The sequence below is a fragment of the Protopterus annectens genome, chromosome 11.part0 (assembly GCF_019279795.1).
Source record: "Protopterus annectens isolate FY-2018-M chromosome 11.part0, PAN1.0, whole genome shotgun sequence".
In the NCBI taxonomy this organism is placed as follows: Eukaryota; Metazoa; Chordata; order Ceratodontiformes; family Protopteridae; genus Protopterus; species Protopterus annectens.
In genome coordinates, this window is record NC_056745.1 from 97,164,415 (window position 1) to 97,184,451 (window position 20,037).

Sequence of the window (20,037 nt, forward strand, 5' to 3'; positions counted from 1 at the left end):
AGAAGCCAGTTATTAAGTGAGGAGGAAGAGACTTTAGTTAGGAGAATTTGATGTTATGCTATGTTGAGTGCCTTGGACAGATCCAGAAATAGAGTCGAGGTTATAAGACTTGAATTTCTATTGTGATTTATTACATCTGTGAACCATAGAAGGGCAGTGGTTGAACTGCGATTGGGTCTTAAACCATGCAGTGAGGGAGAGAGGAGGTCATGGGAAGTAATATATGTAGTAAGCTGAGAGTGAATACATCTTTCCAAGAAGGGTGATAGAATGGTGATTGAGCTGTAGTTTGTGAACTCGGCTGATGATCTTTCTTCATGGAAGGGTATTATATAGGATTTTTCCACAAGGTGGAGACATATTTTTCTTGGACAAAGTGGTTTATTAGAATTGAGATAGGATATGCAAGGCTATCTGCAACAAGTCTGAGTTATGGGGGCAGTGGTTGTTGTCTTAAAATAAAATGTGTGTCTAGTAAGATATAAAGGTACAAGGAAGTATTATTTCACACAAAAAGTGATGTTTGTTAAAAAGTCTTCTGGAAGATGAAATAGCGGCAAAGTCAAAGGCTAAATTCAAAAATGCTTGGGAGACGACTGATGCTTATCCTTGTGAGAACTTGGCAATTCAGTAAGCTACGTAGACCAAGTAGCTTATTCACATACAATGGGCAAACTAGGTGGTAGGTGGTGTTCTTATCTGCGGTCACTCCTTCCTTTTTATGACCTTGATTTAATGACAGTCCCAGTTACTCCTTCCTTTTTATGACCTTGATTTGATGACAGTCCTGGTCACTCCTTCCTTTTTATGACCTTGATTTAATGACAGTCCCAGTCACTCCTTCCTTTTTATGACCTTGATTTAATGACAGTCCCGGTCACTCCTTCCTTTTTATGACTTTGATTTAAAGACAGTCCCAGTCACTCCTTCCTTTTTATGACCTTGATTTAATGACAGTCTAAAAGCACTGCTTATTGCAAAGAAAGTTCTGTAGCAAATTAAAATCATCAGTTTAGGCTTTGTTCAAATGGGTCAGTATTGGTGATCTTTGCTGATTGTCAACCACTGCTGCAACAATATGTGGGAGACGGAGCCCCATAAAGGACAAAGATGTGTAGAGGCTTGTGCAGCCCATCACAAATGTTATTTATTTATTTATTAATTTTTAGCTTTGTTATAGTTGTCAATATGTAATATTGATTGTTTTTTAAAGGAACTCATTTCTTTGAATGTTGATTATATGATTAAATGACCCCTGTACAGATCCAGAAACTTTATTTCCCACAAGAGATAATGTTGTGACTCATTCTTAAAACTAGGTGTTGAATTCCAATTAACAAGGTGCAACATGACAGAAAATATAGCAAGACTCCTTCTAAACAGTATGATAGGTATAACTCATTCACTTACGATACTACATGTCTCTCTGGCTTGGGGATAGTATGTATGACTCTTTTAGTCAAGCACAAATCCCTAGGTAGCCTCTTTGATGCTTTGGGTTTATTGTATGAATACAATCAACATTGAACATTGGCATATTGTAATTAATAGGGAGTCAAGCATTATGTTATCGAGATCCTGCCTAATAAAGAGAGATAAAATGTGGAAAGACAAATGCACATGAGGAGAACATAATCTAGAAATGAAGTCTGTTACGATATAGGAATCTTAAAACATTCAGGATTATGGCATGCATGCTACATGAGGCATTTACATTTCTCTACATTGCTAAGCTTGGCATTGTAAGATTATATAATATTTCCTTAATGGATAATTGATTGGTGTTGTACTGCTATAGGATAAAAGCTGTGTTTCCCATCAAGGTACTTACCACATGCAGATTGCTTTGTCCAATCTCTGAGGATGTAGCCATGCTGTGCACAGGTTCTGGCATATTCTAAAAATGCCTGGCAGCGACATTCCTTTGTATCGCCACAGCTGCACATGTCACTCTCACAAACGGCAATGAATGGTTCAGGATCCACACGGTGGTGACACTTGAAAAACTCCGGAGACGTCATCAGTAACTGGCAGTGATCCACAAAATCCTGTTTAAAAAGGAGTAAATGCATGTCTGCATTTTTGATACATAAACTTTTTTCGATAATAATGAGAAAATAATATATGCCACACTGTACGCAGGAAAAGTAAAACCCAATTACATGGGAAGGCACAGCATAATACATAATCTATCAAGAAGAGTTCCTAGAGATACGTGGTACCTGACAGGTATAAATAATGAAGAACTGAATGATGGGTAATTCATCTTTGTGTGGCTGTACTGAAGCACACTGTTACAATAAAAGATAGCCTGGTGACTAAATGTAACTTCTTAACAGGGATATTGCAGAGTGTCTTACAATTGTCACAGAGCTTTACTTATTTTTGTTAAGTGGTTAAATCTCAAAAAGCATAATTTTCTATTTATAGGGACACACACCTCTCAACTATGTTTCACCAAAAATCTGGACAAAGCCAAAAATAATGGAGGACAAAGCCCCACAAATAGGGACAATTTTTAAATATTGCTCATATAAACTTAGAAAGTTGTTAGAATAAAAGTTCTTGTATTTCCATGTATTTTCTGAATTATATGAAGCCTGAAACTTAAACGCCTTTCATTATTTAGTAAATTCAGTACTCATTGATTTGCCGCAAAAATTCAGAAAACCACAAATGTTATGATAAACAGACCAAAAACACGAGGCAAAAATCTGAACATTCTGCAACTATCTGGACAGTTGAGAAGGATTCAGGGACAGGATAAGTATTTGTATTTTTTTTTTGTGTGCAGTAAACTGATTATAAATGAAGGATATGTCATCAAACATAACTATGAAGGCTAAAGATCTTTTAGAGTTTGATGCTTTAGCTGCTAAACTGCACTAATTTACAGATAATATGTACATATGAGATACAAATACAGTATACCACCTAGCACGGTGGGGGGTGGCAAGACAGATTTTTAAATCCATGGGAATCAGTCAATATAACACAGTAACCATGAGAAATAAACAAGCATGTGGACTTAAACAAAAGGAAAATCATAAAATTAGTAATTCCCAGAAACAGTAGTAATAGGTACTACAGCTCAAGTTATATCAAAAAGGAGGTGGGTAAGGTACAGTAAGCCAGGAGGTGCAGCAAAACCCAACACAGGATTGTATATCAGTGTCATGTTACAGGAATAAATTAAGCTGACATCTCAAATATAAACAAGTATCGAGAGGTGAGGAAAATATATAACAAGACATGAAGAAATGCGAGATATAGCACATTTAATGTTGTGTCTTTTCGGCTTTTCCCGGTTAGGGGTCGCCACAGTGGAACTCGGGTCCGCTAATGATTGGTAGTTGATTTTTACTTGCCGAGTTACCAGCCCTGACGCACAACCTTCAACGAAGGTACGCCCATTCACAAGTCTCCACACATACAAAACAATTGTAGGAGACACTCGTGCACACACACACACACACACACACACACACACACACACACACACACACACACACACACACACACACACACACACACACACACACACACACACACACACACACACACACACACTTCTCCTGTCTGACATCTCTCTGTACTGACGATCCTATAATCAGAAAACTTTCATGGTAAAAGGGTCTATGAATCAGAAAAGCTTAGCACGATGGTGAAACTTTCCAATGTAAGGCTTCTGTAATGCAGTAATCCTTTCTGAATCGCAGTTTTGCTCTTTTCTCAACTGACAGCATTAATATTGTTTCCTAATAAGCGGAATTGCTTATGTAATCACTCCATCCCTGATAATGATGGTCTCATAGCTGGTTTCCTCACTAAGGAAGGACATAAAAAGAGGAGCCCTTAGATGTGACTTATGAAAATAATTTATCATTTCATGGGTTATTATATATCAAAATAATTAATCTTGGAGTTTAACTATTTGAGCTACATTTTGGTGAGCCAAAAGGTGAGTGTGTTACAGTCCTGGGTTTGCAGGCTTGTAGTGGTATCTGTACCATGCACAACTCCAAATGCCTCAGTGCTCTTAAAAGTTGACATTTTTTCTGTGGTTTGAATTTTATGTTTAACAGTATACGCTTGATAATGATCTGTTTTACAGTATATTTTAATATACAATATGTTATTCACTCACTTTAATTAGTTGTTGCACACATTCCTAAATTTTTGAAAGTGTGGAATTTTGGTTTAACATTTTTAATTAAGTCATTTTAGTGACCTTTCAGAGAACTAACTGTGCTTTGCATAATTATATTTGTAGTTGTCATTTTGTAGTCATTTTGTAAATGAAGTTTTAGATTTGAGTAGCAGAAACTGTCAGAGTTCTGGCAGAGGTGGTGGTGAGGGGAAAAGTTATAAGCAATTAAAATAAAGTGTCAAAAAGTGTGTTGCTCATTTTAACTGATTGATGTTCTGGCTCATTACTGTGCAACTCTACAGATTTTTTGTAAGAAATCATTAAGATAGTTGTGAGGGAAAAATGTCTGAAGACAGTAAGGTAGTTAGAGAGAAGGTATCTGTGACCGAATGTGAGGTCTAGTTGGCCTTTACTAGCTTTTGGCTTTATTTGGAACAATTTTGATTTGCAAGTAACTAGTAATAGGATTGTACAGTTTTCCTTGGCTATTTTCTAAACATATATATATATATATATATATATATACAGGCTGTGTTTCTGTGTGTGTGTGTGTGTGTGTGTGTGTGTGTGTGTGTGTGTGTGTGTGTGTGTGTGTGTGTGTGTGTGTGTGTGTGTGTGTGTGTGTGTGCGCACACATGCATGTACGAAAGCAGGATAGCAAAACATATTTTACAAAATTTGGCCTCGCAAACTAAAACCATGTGACAAAGGACAAAGGGAAACCTATAACATTCTGCTTGCTGTCACCCCGATCTATGAATGTCAATAAAGACCAATATCAGACAACTAGAGATGTTCTTTGATATGGAAAATAGTGCAAGCGGTCATTTAATCCTGTGCATGGAAACACAGGCACTTTTGAGATCACACTGTCATCCATTCAGATTTAGTAGGGAAGCTAGTCTCCATGATACTTAGGACAACAGTGAAGAGTCGCAATATTGTTAACATGACTGGTGTCTTTGGTGAAGTTAAACTGAAGGCAGGCCAAGAAGGGATGTCTGGCTAGTGACTGCGATGTTAGTATCCAAGTACAAGGTCAGTAGCTAAATGAAAATTATCCTACATCACTTGCACATTACAAGGACACATCACATGATCAGCGTCAGAGGCCCCAGTATGGACAAACACATGTAAGTGAAGTTAGTATTATAAAACATTTTAACCTCATATGGTTTAATATGGTGTGGGAGTTGCTTTAAGCAAAGCTTGGCAATAACCGGTAGACAGACCTATTTAAAATAATCTTAGAATGATAACAAGATCTATCTGATTTAGGTTGAAAAACTCTAAAGTAAACACTGTTAGAGAGACCACATAATACAGACCCAGAACTAACTTCCATCTGTTCTTTAAGCCAGTCTGACATCACTGGAACATTTGTACTTTAACATAGCTGTGAGTAATGTGTGTGCCTTAGATGACAAAGAGAGAACAAAAACAATCCATTGTGATACATGAATAAAACCTATTGTTCAAAGAGAATGAGAAAGGCAAAACTTAGTGAATTTTTAAAATGGAGGAGGAGATAACAGAGATTGAGGCATAGCCTCTATATAATGGAAAGTACCAGAAACAAATTAAATAAGTAAGCATGAGGGATATAAAACAGTGCAGAAGATACTGTCATAGGAAATGGAAGCCAGGTTTGCACACGGTGTGCATACATAATCCACTTCTTATAAGGAGAAGAAAGCTTAGAAGTAAAGCAGTATAGCCTTCAGATAGCAGAGAAATAGGAGGTGATTTTGATGATGGATTTTAATGCAGCTGCTATAAAGTGCTACACCATGGTCGTACTCACAAGCAAGGTTATCAATGTTTCTAATGCTGTTTCTAGAACTAGCCCTAGAAGGAACAGTGCTAGACCTATTTTTTTTTGTTTTTGCATTGTGATGCTAGAAAGAGCACCCTGCTGTAATTCTGAAACTCGTAAATGTGAGCAGTGGAATTATGAAAAATAGTTATAAAATGCAGGAGAAGAGCAAATGTTGAACATTGAACATTCTTCTTATAAGTTTTTTTTTGTACAGGGAGACAAGCACCATACCTCTCAACTGTCCAGATTTTTGCAGAGTGTTTAGATTTTTGCCTCATATTTTTGGTCTATTCCTCATAAAATTTGTGGTTTTCTGTCGAATCACTGTGATGATCTGAGGATTGAAGTCACTAAATAATGATATAAATTTCAGTTTCAGACTTCAAATCCTTCAGAGAATGTATATTAACATAAGCACTGATACTCTAGCAACTTTCTAAGTTTTTAAGAGCAGTATTTAAAATCTGTCCCTATTTGAGGGCTTTTGCCCCTCAGTTTTGTCAGGCTTTGTCCAGATTTCTTGGACTAAGAGGTTGAGAAGTATGGTAAACACCCACATCCTCCAAATTTATATAAACTATGCCCTGGAGAAAAGAGAATATAATGTCTCGCACATTGATCTACACAAGCGAATGATGACTGGTTCAGTCTCACTGTCCACGGGCTCAGGAAACTACTTTATGTCAGTACTTGGTTCCCGTTTGTCAATAAGGAATCTAACTATACAGTGTGACTCAGTGTTAGCACAATTGTAGAATAATTTCAACAATAAAACACATTTGTCCTTCCTCGCAAGCCAATAACAATACAGTCATGGGGTTCTGAATTGTATGATTTAAAGTTTTATTCTTAACAACCTGGTTCAACAATAAGTTACATGACTATATTAGTAATAATTTTATGATCTGTTTGCTTGAATTTCTATGCCTTACGCCAACAGAAAATGGCTAAAATATCTTACTAGACAGTATCTCTGATTCATGAGGTGATCCTAAATTTTCAGAAATGGAAAACATGGCCAAAGACTACCACATGCTTGCAGCTGGGGTACCAGATATACATAGCTGAGACCAGAAAGTAATAATAAGCTGTGTAACTGCAGAACTGTTAAAATGATTGCTACACTGGAGTAATTTATATCAAATAAAGCTCACTGGGATGAAGAAGTGGGTGACATCATTACACAACATTTCATTCAGAGTCTCCAGGACGAAATGAAAGAAATGAAACACCATCTTGTAGCTATTAAGTAAAAGCTGGAAGATGAGAAGTCAAAATTAACAGATGTCAGGCTGGTTGGATTACCAGAAAAGGCTGCAGCAAGAAATGTATTTATTTTATTTTACATTTGTTTACTGGGAAAGTCCGACTGGAACAAGGTCCATTTGTTTACTGGGAAAGTCCGACTGGAACAAGGTCCATTTGTTTACTGGGAAAGTCCGACTGGAACAAGGTCCATTTGTTTACCGGGAAAGTCCGACTGGAACAAGGTCCATTTGTTTACCGGGAAAGTCCGACTGGAACAAGGTCCATTTGTTTACCGGGAAAGTCCGACTGGAAATGTTTACCGGGGAAGTCCGACTGGAACAAGGTCCATTTGTTTACTGGGAAAGTCCGACTGGAACAAGGTCCATTTGTTTACTGGGAAAGTCCGACTGGAACAAGGTCCATTTGTTTACTGGGGAAGTCCGACTGGAACAAGGTCCATTTGTTTACTGGGAAAGTCCGACTGGAACAAGGTCCATTTGTTTACTGGGGAAGTCCGACTGGAACAAGGGCAATTTGTTTACTGGGAAAGTCTGACTGGAACAAGGTCCATTTGTTTACTGGGAAAGTCCGACTGGAACAAGGTCCATTTACAGTGGAGGCCCAGGGAAAAAAGCTCCATAACATAACAGTACAAATATAACAAAAACAATTTTTGTACAGAGGCATATGTACAATCAGAAATTGTGTAAAATTTGTGAAACTCTTTTTATTTCTGTGGCCTGGTAATCTTAAGAATTATTTTAACATTCAGATGAAGCTAATGCAGGAGATTCTGTGAACCAACCAAGACAAGTTATAGCTCATTTTGCCCCTTGACCAATGGAAAAGGTTTAATCTTCAATAAGGGAAGACTCTCACATATACTGACTCGAGTTTTTTTTTTTTTTTGTGAACAGCTCTTTTTTCACTGGACACAAAAAGGATATGAAGTATGACTTCTCTAGAAAGGAAACCCTGCAAGTCAAAGAAACTGAAGTATAAGTTGTCGTACCCCAATCTATTTAAGCCAATGATTATAAATGGTGGCAAATATTCCTGCAAACTCAGAATGCCCTTCAGTGTTTGCAAGATCTCGATTCTTCATCCACAACTGCTCTGTGAAGTACATGATGAGAACCAGCGGGGTTCTGGGAGTTCTGCACAGTCTGAGAGACAATGCCACCATGTAGGTAAAGCGATCATAGGGCTGTTTTCAGCCACAACCCCCTCCCCAGTGATACAGACAATAGAAAGTAAGAAATACAGTTAGGAATAGACAAGAACAATACTGTCATTAAGGCATTTTACAAAGACTGCATGTGCAAAAACATATCCAAGGGGTACGTGAATAAGTAAACATTAAACGACATTTACATGGATGCATACATTATTAATGCTTAATTACACAATGCAGAGGATTTAAACTTCATTATAAATACAGAATTACCTGTAAGCATATTGCATGACTTACAGCACTACAAGATGTTATTGCAGTATAGTGGCCTAGGAATCAGCTTGTGAATGTTACGCTGCTGTATAAAAAGAACCCAAGAACTGTTTTCATTATTCAGTAAGTGAAAAGGTCTGCATCTTTACATTCTATCAAGCTTAACAAGGTGGCACTGTCATACTGAGGTGAGCATGAACTGTTACCTTTTCTATTTTTTGAAACCGATGAAAAATCGGTAAGTAGACAATATTTGTATATGAAGGCCAAAGGTAGTTTATTATTAACAATGTATACATGTCCAACTTTTCCAGTGACTGCCCTACAAAGATGCAAGTAGCTTTAGTTCATCCAGAGGTGCCGCCTTTCCTCTCAGTTATCCATAACTGCCTTAATTATTTATTGGTCAATGTCGAGGCTTGATGGTCATGACAGGGTAGATGAGTTTTTCCCTTTAGTTTTCCAGATGAAGGGATGGAAGGTGTGAAGTGATGTGAGGTGAGGAGATGGATTGAAGCAGTACGAGAAGTAGTGAAATACTAGGAACAATTTGAAGATGTTGAAAAAATGCAACCAAGGTACTTTTGTAGACAGCAATATAATCTGAGGCAAGGGGAGTTTTTTGGTAAGAGCAATAGATAGAGATGTTATAAAAATTGAAATAATGCCCAATTTCTGTCCGTCAACAACCCAGATGGATGAAAATTTCTATGATGCCAGATCGGAAAAAGGGGCCAAAATCACCTGGATAGCAAAATCAACAGAAAAAAATGCACAAGGCAGTCACCTGTAACAAGTGAGCCAAACAGTGCTGTGCATAAGTGCTGAGCATTACAATAAATCAAGATATATGAAGATTAGTATTGGTACTACCGAGACTGGCTACAAAGTTGAAACTTAGAATGTTTTGTTGTCATTGCCTCCACAGGTAATTCTGTACAAGTCAGGTACAGCAGATTTTCCTGATGAATTCTGGAGATATGACATGGGGATCTAGGGATCTAGGGAATACCGTAACTCCAGGAGACTCCATTTTGCCTTTGAAACAGACTTGAGTAGTTTTCCTGAAGTAAAAGTTTGCAGATGACTGCAACCTAGGAGCAGTCGTTCAATCCTCAAGTTTCTTAGCCATCCAGCAGGAAGGTTTGTCTGAAATAAATAACTGGTGTCAAAATTGTGCTCTGAAACTAAATGCCAAAACATACATTATTGTCTCCTTTGGGAAGTCATCTACTCTAGGAAATTACCACATTGACAATAAAAGCTGACCCAGTTGTTCAGGATTTTGGTACTTATGTGGACAGTGACCTAACTTTTGACCAACTTGCATCCATTATTGTAAGAAAGTCCTTCTATTCTGCACAGCTTATAAACAAAGGGATTGTGTCTAGATCTTGGGATGTCATTGGCCCCTTTACTCATCCCTCATTAGGCCAGTCATTGAATATAATGACCCCTTTGGGATGCATCTGTCCAAACACATTCAGCAACTTTAAATCCTACAGAGGTGCCTTACTAAAAGGATTCAAGGCCTAAACAACATGCACTACATGCTCCTGTCACTATACTCTCTATAGCCAGACTGCTAAGAGGTTACCTGTGTCTGGCATATAAGGCATCTCTAACCTGTTATTGATATGTTTACTGCATATTAACAAGTCAAATGGCATTAGAAATACTCAGTTTAGGGGTCTAAACCTCTTCTGTAACATCAAAAGAATGGTTTGGCGGGACATGTATATTTTGCAAAGGGTACAGCTGCTCTGGAACAGACTCCCCAACCACATAAAACAAAGTTTATCCCTGTCCATTTTCAAGCACAACTTAGACCTATGGATGGGAAGCAGAAAATTTACCCCAGGACTGCCCCCGTACTACTAATGGACAGATGCAGCTCCTAAATGCTTTATCACATGCATGGGTTCCCTCAAATTATCAGTGGTATAATCCCTGTTATTCTCATCAGGGGTAATATATAATTGCCGTCTATGGGATGGGTAAGACCGATCTATAACCAAATAGGATAGGTTATTTTGACCATAAAAAGGAAAAATGGCTAGGCTTAAAATGACACATAAGGGAAGCTAGCCTAGTGCTTACCTATGAATCTATAGGAGATGTCCCTGTGGATTTGGCTGGCCTAGCAAGGGGATGTGGCATTAAGTGAGGAAGCATTCTAATATCTTAATAATATTTAGCCAAATATGCAGTAGAAGAGGGTATCATCTCTTAAGTAAAGCAAAGCATTTGAAGACAGAGAATGTTTAAGTAATCATCTTTATACTGTATGGTTTTGATTCTATAATGTATTCTAAACGTCAAGCCTACCACATATCATTTATTTTTTATTTATTATTTTACTTAGCATGTAAATAGTTTATCAATATTGAAAATTAATCCTTATAAAATCATCTGTACTATATGATTTTTTACCTGTGCGGTGGGTTATAGTCATTATGTGCACATTCAATAAACATTATTTGTTGCGCATAAATAAATAAATAAGTAAGAATGAATGAATGAATGAATGAATAACTTCAGAGCTGCAGAATTCAGAACAACAGAGTATGGCAAAATGCAATTGTGCCTCAGGAAAAAAAAATACAAGCAAACAGGAAAGAGCAGGATTTGGAACAATTAGAATACTCCAAAATGACCATCACAGAACCAACAGGCATTTGTGGGAAAGAAATATGAAGATGGAAGAAGGAGAAAATTGTGCGGTGATCAAATGAGATGACATCACAGATTATACAATATCATACAACATTTAGGAAAAATAAACAAATAATGCAGTAAGCACTGAAATAAAGAGCTTTAGAATATCTGAAAGCCAGTTTGGCTAACGAACCAAGAAAACATAATTTCAGCGGAAGAAAGCACCATGAAGAACGATATATAAACAGATTTTTTAATTACACATTTGACAAGATTGGGTTGCAAAAACTATAATTAGATTTCAGAAGGATATTTCCATGGTACTGCACAATATATTAATGAACAAATTAAAATACCTGGTGTTTTACCAGTCCCATCCAAGAAATAGGCAAAGCCCTAATTGTTTCTCAGTTCTGATGAAATCAGCCAGAGATGGGTGGAATTCATGGAGGTGACCAGCTTGCTCATCCTTGGAGTAAGATCTGGTTATGCGCTGCTTTAAAGTTGCCTCTGCTGTGGGACCTCAATGTGCACTACATGTGCATAGGGACTCAAGCTTAACCTAGCTAAAGAGCATTTCACCGAATAGCACTGCAGCCAACATGTAAAGATGTATGGAGATACACAGCAGACATCGGCTCAGTACTGAGGTTATTGCACCCTATCAGCCAATGGTGAGTAAGTTTTAGGCTTAGAATACAAACATCCAGGCTGTCAGCTTGGATGATAACACACTAGACTACTCCAACTTCATTGCCTAGCTCAGAACTTGAAGGCTTTGCTTCCTGATTCCTCCCTCCTCAGAGGTAGCCCCAGTCCTAGAAACAAGCTGAAACTGTGTGCTGCAAGGAATGATTGGATCACTGGATGTTGTAGAGTAGATCAGAAAACTGTTTCTGTTTTTGCTAAAGACACTGTGTTATGCAACTTTTGATACTCAGTACATGAAAGTTACTGTGGAACATCTGGTGAGTGGTCTAACGTGGTGAGTATTCTAACATGTGGTGAGTGGTCTAAAACTCAGCAGCATGGCAGCATACATTTATATTATATAACATACCTAGAATGCAGAGTCATGAGACGTGTTTATGGGTCAATGTGAAACTAGTAGCAACAGAAACTTAAGACACCACGCAAAAAATGGTGTTATTATCGATTCATGAATAGGCCGTTGATAACGCATTAGTATGCTGTACAGCTGTGCATCTCTGGTAAACTCTATTTTTGACAACAGAGACAGAATGAAGGCAAAACAGAGAATATAATCAAATATATTGCACGCTCTGCAAATGAAGCTTTAAAAAAGGAAGAACCAGACCATTTACCATAAATTATTATGCATAAAGGAGACAGGTGATGAAACGTGAAAGACAAATGTTTAATTATGTCAAGAAAAGCCACAGAGTCTAAATGTGTACCATCTTTCAGGCAAAACAGATGACCTAGTGCAATGCTTCTCATCTCTTTTTAAATTGTTTTTTGCACTTTTTTGTGTTCATATTATGACTTTTGATCCTTCCCACTAACACACGGGGGGAGGTACTTTCACCCACAGAAAAGACTGGATCTTACTCATGATAGTCCCAGAGAATAACTGGCCATGTCCTCCGTGCTCCCCACTTCCACAAAAGATGTCTCACACACACAGTTCTGTCCCCTTGAAAGACAAATACCACTGATGATCTCTCGTCTGCAGTAGGGATTCGGCCCAACATTTGCATCCTGGATACAAGCTCCCTAACCATCTCCCAAGGTACTGTTGACCAGGCTTTGTCTCATTATTCCTCTCCCTTTGGCCTGAATGTCTAATCTAACCCTCTCATCCAGGTCAAAGTCCAAACTCTGTACCCATATATCAACCTAGCTGGCTAACAGTGGTTCTCAGTTTTAGGATGGATGGTTATGGTGGAAACAAGGAAACATTTTTACTGCTTTACAAAAGGCATTGACTGATACAACCATCCTGAGGAGGGGATAACTTCGAAAGGAGTGATGAAATTCAAGTATGTATGCGACAGATAAGGTTAAGTATACACTGTTGTAACAGGTTTTTCCCCCACTGTTGCCAAGTGTGAGAATTTTCTGGAGGTACATACATCAATACTTATTACAATAAGTAAAGAGGTTTACTGGGTGAGCCCCTGTATGGGCTGGGCTTTATCTTCCCTCAAAAAAGAAAAACAAATCATTAGAAATCTGTTCTTATCATGCTTTGGTTACGTAGGATCTACAGACATTTTATGCAGTATGTAAGGAATTAAAACAGACTGTTAAATCAATATTTATCAGAACCTGTACTACAGAATATTTTTCTATGTGCTATCTCCCCTTCTGCCCATCCTGCACTGACCATTCAGTCTCCCCTGTTGAATTTGAGTCTATTCATTCCATAGGGGTGGGCATCTTCCCCTCAGGTCCCCTAGGGGGACAGCCATGTGTACAGATCATTATCTAGACTGATATTGGGAGGGTTGATGCTCATAGCCATACCAGCAATGACAGATTTTTCAATGAATGGCCCTATATCCTATCATTTGGTGCTGACTTGAGCAACTAGATAAATACAGGGGCCATATATGCTCTTCTAACAAGGGGCCACATATGCCCTTCTAACAGTTTCATCAGTGGCTAATGTCACTGGCTTGCGTGGTCATGCTCACGTTGTCCAGGCATTTTCAATGACAGTGCTCATAGTGTTGACTGTCAATCAACTGGCTTAGAAAAAGCAGGTTTCCCAAAATTTTATTTACCCAGACTTGAGTTCAAGCCACTAAGAGTTCAAATCCCTTATACTGCAACCGTGCCATTAAAGTCATTCATATCCCCATTACTGTACTGTCTCTTACTCAGGACATTTTCCTTTCTGTACTGCTTTAATTAGATGTTCTGATTCACTATCTAGAGAAGCAACTGCATGTGTATTTTATTTATTTATCTAATTTCATTTCACTTCATTTGTTAACCAGGTAAACCCACTAAGCATAACTGCATAATTTCAGGTTGTGACCCTGATGCCTTTTCTGACTAAGTAACTTGTTTAGAGTTAAAAATTAAGCAAATAGATTGTGAGAAAATTAAATCTTGGGTACAGAATGAAGCTATTTATAGTTCTACAGTAAACTAACATAATGTATATGTTTTGACAACTGTAATTTGGAAAAAACATCTCCCTTTACAAATTCATAATAAACTGGATAAAAGAAAATAATTGTGTTTTGCAAAACTACAATTATTTCCATTGTTTCCCTTCATTTGTGACCTGAGATGATTATGTAATTTAACAGAGGTGTATCTATCAGATTAGGGGGTTAGTAAGCCCCTTTCTAAAACAGCTTTATTGTTCAGTGTTTGGCTACTTATATGTCAGTGACCATAGTTGTGTATACCGTATAGATAGACAGATAGATAGACAGACATATAGGCAGACAAATATCTAGATACATATGGATAATGCATACATATGGATATATATGGGTCTACTTCAAATGATTGAAATAACACATCATTGAAGACCATATTATCAAGACAACCTCACCGAATCCTGAAAAAATCGAACACCCAGAACCGCAAATCCTAACTCCGGAAAGTGAACCACTTGGCCACCAGGACAAAAGAAAAAAAATCCAGCAAGTAAAACCCACCAACCTGGTGGGCTATGTCCCCCACAACCACCTAATTAAATATTCCTAATTTGAGATCGCACTACAGTAGGCAAAGGGCAAGGTTCACCATGATGGCCAAGTGGTTCACTTCCCGGGGTTAGGTTTTGTGCTTCCAGGTGTTCGATGTTTTCAGGATTCGGCAATGTCATCTTGATAATATGGTATTCGACAATGTGGCATTTTGATCCTTTGAGGTAGACCCATATATCTATATAGATCTATGTTTTGTGCTTCCAGGTGTTCGATGTTTTCAGGATTCGGCAATGTCATCTTGATAATATGGTGTTCGACAATGTGGCATTTTGATCCTTTGAGGTAGACCCATATATCTATATAGATCTATATATATATATATATATATATATATATATATATATATATATAGATATGTCTACATAGCTGTACATTTATATATATCTATATCAATACTATACATATTATAATTTATTTATTTACCAGGATAATCCAAATGGACAACTGGTGTCCATTTTCAGCGGAGTCCTGGGGAGAAAAGCTCCAGACATTACAGAAAGTAAAGTAATTGCAACAATTAATTACAAAAATATAATAGAATATAAAAATGTAAATTTAGTTACAAAGTAGATTAGGAGAGATGTTACAAAAGTGAGAGACGATAGTAGCAGATTAGGAAACATATTATACATAGTAGATGAAGTATATAAAGTATACATAATGAGTGTATACTGTATACTGTATACATAATGAGTGAAGTTAGAAGACAGTATTCCCATGCATTTACCAAGTAGTAGCAATATATACAATATGTACAGTAATCATTTGTCAATAAAAATGTTGGTGAACACCAGAAGCAAGAGGGAATAGCAGCAGGAACTGCTCTGACGTTAAGTCTTACAGTCAATGTGGATTCAGGGGGGTGGGTTGCAGTTACAAAATCAGTTGCTGTAGAGGTTTTTGAATGTAAAAGTACAGTTTTGTATTCCGAGGTCAGGGGCCAGGATGTTCCATACTTTTGTGACTTTATTAGGGAAGAGAGATTCACCTGAGCTATTTTTGCATGGAATCGTATTGATCAGAGAGCTTTATTACTGGATCATAGGTGTCTGTTTGAGTTGTAAAAGTTTAGGAGACCAGTCAGGGCAGGGGTTTTCTCACTTTTCTAAGATCTTTGATAGGGGTGAGAAGATTGTGATGGGTCAGTAATTGGAGAGGTCAGTAGACGGGCCATCCTTGTGAAGGGGAATGATGAATGAGGCCTTCCACAAGGATGGGACAGTATTTTCATTAATGGATCTATTTATTAGTAGTGAGATGGGGTAAGCTATGTCCTGGGATGCAAGTTGAAGGTATTCAGTGGAAAGATTGTCAGCTGCTAGGGTGGTTGGTTTGAGTTTGGATAAGTATTTTTGAATAATAGCAGTTGGTACTGGATTGAAAGAGAAGGAGGTAGTGTTATTTTGGGCCTTAGGGGTTTGTGGTGGGTTGGGAGTGTTTTTACTGTTTATGAGTTTTAAGTAGAGAGGTGGTAAAGTATTAGTTGAAGCTGGTGGCTATGTCTGAGTTTCTATACAATTAAAAAAACACCCTCGCAAGTACGCCAAGTGCAGAGGCCCCAAAAGCCTCAAACTCATTTCAAAAAAAGAAAGGGCCAGCACAAAGTGTGGAACAAATAAGCAATTTGGAGGGTCTTCTGAAACTTATGATTCAACGGTAAAGGATTGTATGAATGTTCATAACATTTCCTCTATTGCACTTTCAGATATAGAAATAAAACTTCTTAACAACGGCTTCAACTTTGTACCAGGTTTTTATGTCTCAGAGGATTCCTTGGCCCAGGATGTCATGGGTGTTTGTCATTTACTGAATTTAGAACTACATTTTGGTTCTGACTCATCTAGAAACATGAATACATTTAAATTTCAAAGATCTACTTTTATGCCACCCATGTCTCAATACATTTCTAGGTTCCAATCCAATGTCCTCAAAGATCTGCACTTTAATTGTCATGAACACTACATATTTTCCCATAATCTCTCCAAGTTGGAACAACAGGCTATAACAAAATTAAGAAACAATAGCAATGTGGTGATTCTGCCGGCTGATAAAGATGGAGCTGTGGTAGTAATGGATTGGGATATGTATTACGGGGAAGCCCAGAAACAGTTGAAAGATGCAAGATTTTTTATTTTATTTATTTATTTTAAATTTGTTAACTGGGATGGTCCGACTGGACAAAGTCCATTTTCAGCAGAGGCCTGGGGAGAAAAGCTCCACATATGAAAAAAAGTTGATTTTATATAACAATGCAGAAAACATCTCAGCAATATTACAGTGGTTGTTCATTTACATCCAGAAAAGTTTTTCATATACACTTTCAGAGGTTACAATAAAGATCATACCAAGAAGAAATGAGTTTAAGTTAAAACATCTTATGCATTCAAAGGCTATGATAAAATAGGAGACATGTGGGAGAAGATGTAAGCACAGATATTTGAATATGTAGTACATGGACACAGCCATGAGCTTCAAAGATACGATTTAAGTAAGTTTTTAAATTGTGTGATATTTAGAGCAGAGATATTACACACATATGCCCTTGGATCCAACCCCAAGTTTTAAGACTGAGATTGATGCATATTCAGCAGAAGCAAAAGGGGAGGGTATTATTACTACCGCCGATCTTTATCATCTCATGGTGCAGGACCCCAAGTCCCAATATCTCTATTTGCTCCCCAAATACATAAGGATCCCAAGAACCAGGGAGACCTATACTATCAGGCAGGGTGTCTCTTACCGAACCTTTATCAGAGTTCTTGACCCAGCATTTGAAACCCCTTTTGGGGTGTGTCCGGGTCCATATTCAAGATACTGCACAGTTTTTGGGTATTGTTTCGGATATGCAGTTAGAACCTGGGTGGTGCCTTTGTACCTTGGATGTATGTTACTACTCTATACACCAATATCCCACACTGTGCAGGTTTTTTGGCATTGCAGTATTGGTTAGAAAAATGTGAACTTTACCAGCCAGGTTTTAACACATTTTTAGTATATTTAGCGGAACATGCCCTAACCAAAAATGTACTGCATTTCCAAGGTGAATGTTTTTGGCAGGTGCAGGGTACAGTCATGGGTGCTTCCTTTGTGCCTATTTACGCTGATTTATTCATGGCGTTTTTGGAAGAGAAACTTATTTATGATCCCAGGTATAATATATATGTCGATGAGATTGATATCTGGAGACATTATCTGGATGATTGTTGGATGGTGTGGAAGGCTGATGAGATCTATTTGCATGAATTTGTGGAATATTTAAATGATAACAAATGGGGTATTGAGTTCAAGGTAAATGATCATCCACAACAGATCACTTTCCTTGATGTCCTGGTAACCAGGAATGTGGACAATACCTTGGACACTCAGATCTATCACAAATTTCCCCAATATAATTCACTTCTTCATGAGACTAGCTTCCACCCTCCAACATATCATCCGGAATATACCAAAGTCACAATTTCTCTGGATTAGAAGGGTGTGCACTGACACATGAACTTATGAACATTATAGAGATTATCTTGTTCACAGATTTAGTAATAGGGGTTATAAATCAGGAAACATCATCATGGCATGCCAGTGGGCATCTAGCCAGGATAGGCAAGGGCTACTTAGTTACAAGGAACCCTAATCGGGGGATGCCTCCAAATTGAGGTTTGTCACCATTTTCGGCAGGAACACTAAGTCACTTATGAATATTGTTAACAGACATTGGAACATCCTATTGGCAGATGTTAGACTGTTGGAGTTCCTTGGGGAAAGGTGTTCATTCATTTTTCGCAGGGGCCAAACACTGGGTTCATATTCTAGTCATTATAAACGTTACCAGGGTACCACTGGACAATTTCAACAATGGACTCTAACAGGAGATATAGAATGTGGATGTACCCTGTGTGGACACTGTTCACATTGTCCTAGGGTAGGTAAAACTAAACAGTTCACCAGCAGAAATACTGCTTTAGTTTTTGTCATCAAATTCCTGGCTAATTGTAGTTCTGATTGGGTTATATATTTGACCACATGTTCTTGCTCAGCATTTTATGTCGGGCAACCGTACAGACCACTTAGGCTGAGGATCCGTGAACACATTAGTGATATCAGCAACAAAAACAGTCCAATGTCCTATTTAAACATACCTTAAAACATAATTCTGCATTCTTTAGATTTACAGTATTAGACAGAATAATTGGGGACAGAAGGAATAAGTCTGGGTGGCACTCCATCCTGAATTGCGAAGAGAAGAAGTGGATTATCAATTTGGGGAGGGGGGTCTTTTTCCACCAGGATTAAATGAACACATAACTAACCAATGGGGAATGATACATGCTAATTAGGATGGGTATGTAGCTGTTGATATATGCAATTAAGTTTATCGGCTCTGTACACTCACTGAGGAAGGCTGGTATAGTCAAAACTGGTTTGTGTTTTTGGGAGCTTTTTTTCCCCTACCCCTTATGGATTTGTGATTTTACTTTTGTGCCTTTGAGCCTATGCATTTAAATTAAAACTTCCTTTGTTCCACACATTGTGCTGGCCCTTTCTTTTTGGAAATATGTCTGAATTTGTACTATCTGTGCTGGGGGGGGGGGGGTTCTTCCAGGCTGGAGGATGTTGTTCACTGCAGCCTAAAATTTTTGAGGGTTGGAGTTATGTTTACTTTGTAGGGATCTGTATCTGCTGCCACCTACTGGTGAAATAATAGCACTTCAATACACTGGGGTTTATAATTTAGAATAGTAGGCTGGGGCAAATGGGATATCTTAAGAGGGTCTAAATTATAAGATTGATGTTTGAAAACATCGAGCAACATATGGTCGACACCATATGGTCGATGTCTTCAAACATCGACAAAAAAAAAGAAAAAAGTACACTAATGGGTTTATGCAGGGGGGCAAGCACCCCTGCACCCTCCACGTGGGGGGCTATGCCCCCCCATCCCCGCTACTTAAATATACCAACTCCGAGACCGCACTACATTGCAGTAAACGGAAATCTCCCCTTACAGAGATTTATGTTTATATGC

General features: G+C 38.0%; 1 protein-coding gene across 1 annotated transcript in view; it reads right to left on the reverse strand.

Annotated features, from left to right (window-relative positions):
• The window catches only part of VWF (von Willebrand factor), a 749,192-nt gene that overhangs the window by 619,910 nt on the left and 109,245 nt on the right, over positions 1 to 20,037 (reverse strand). Inside the window, exon 7 of the mRNA XM_044087471.1 lies at positions 1,832 to 2,048. Within this exon, the coding sequence (XP_043943406.1) occupies positions 1,832 to 2,048 (217 nt within the window). The remainder of the gene's footprint in view (positions 1 to 1,831; positions 2,049 to 20,037) is intronic.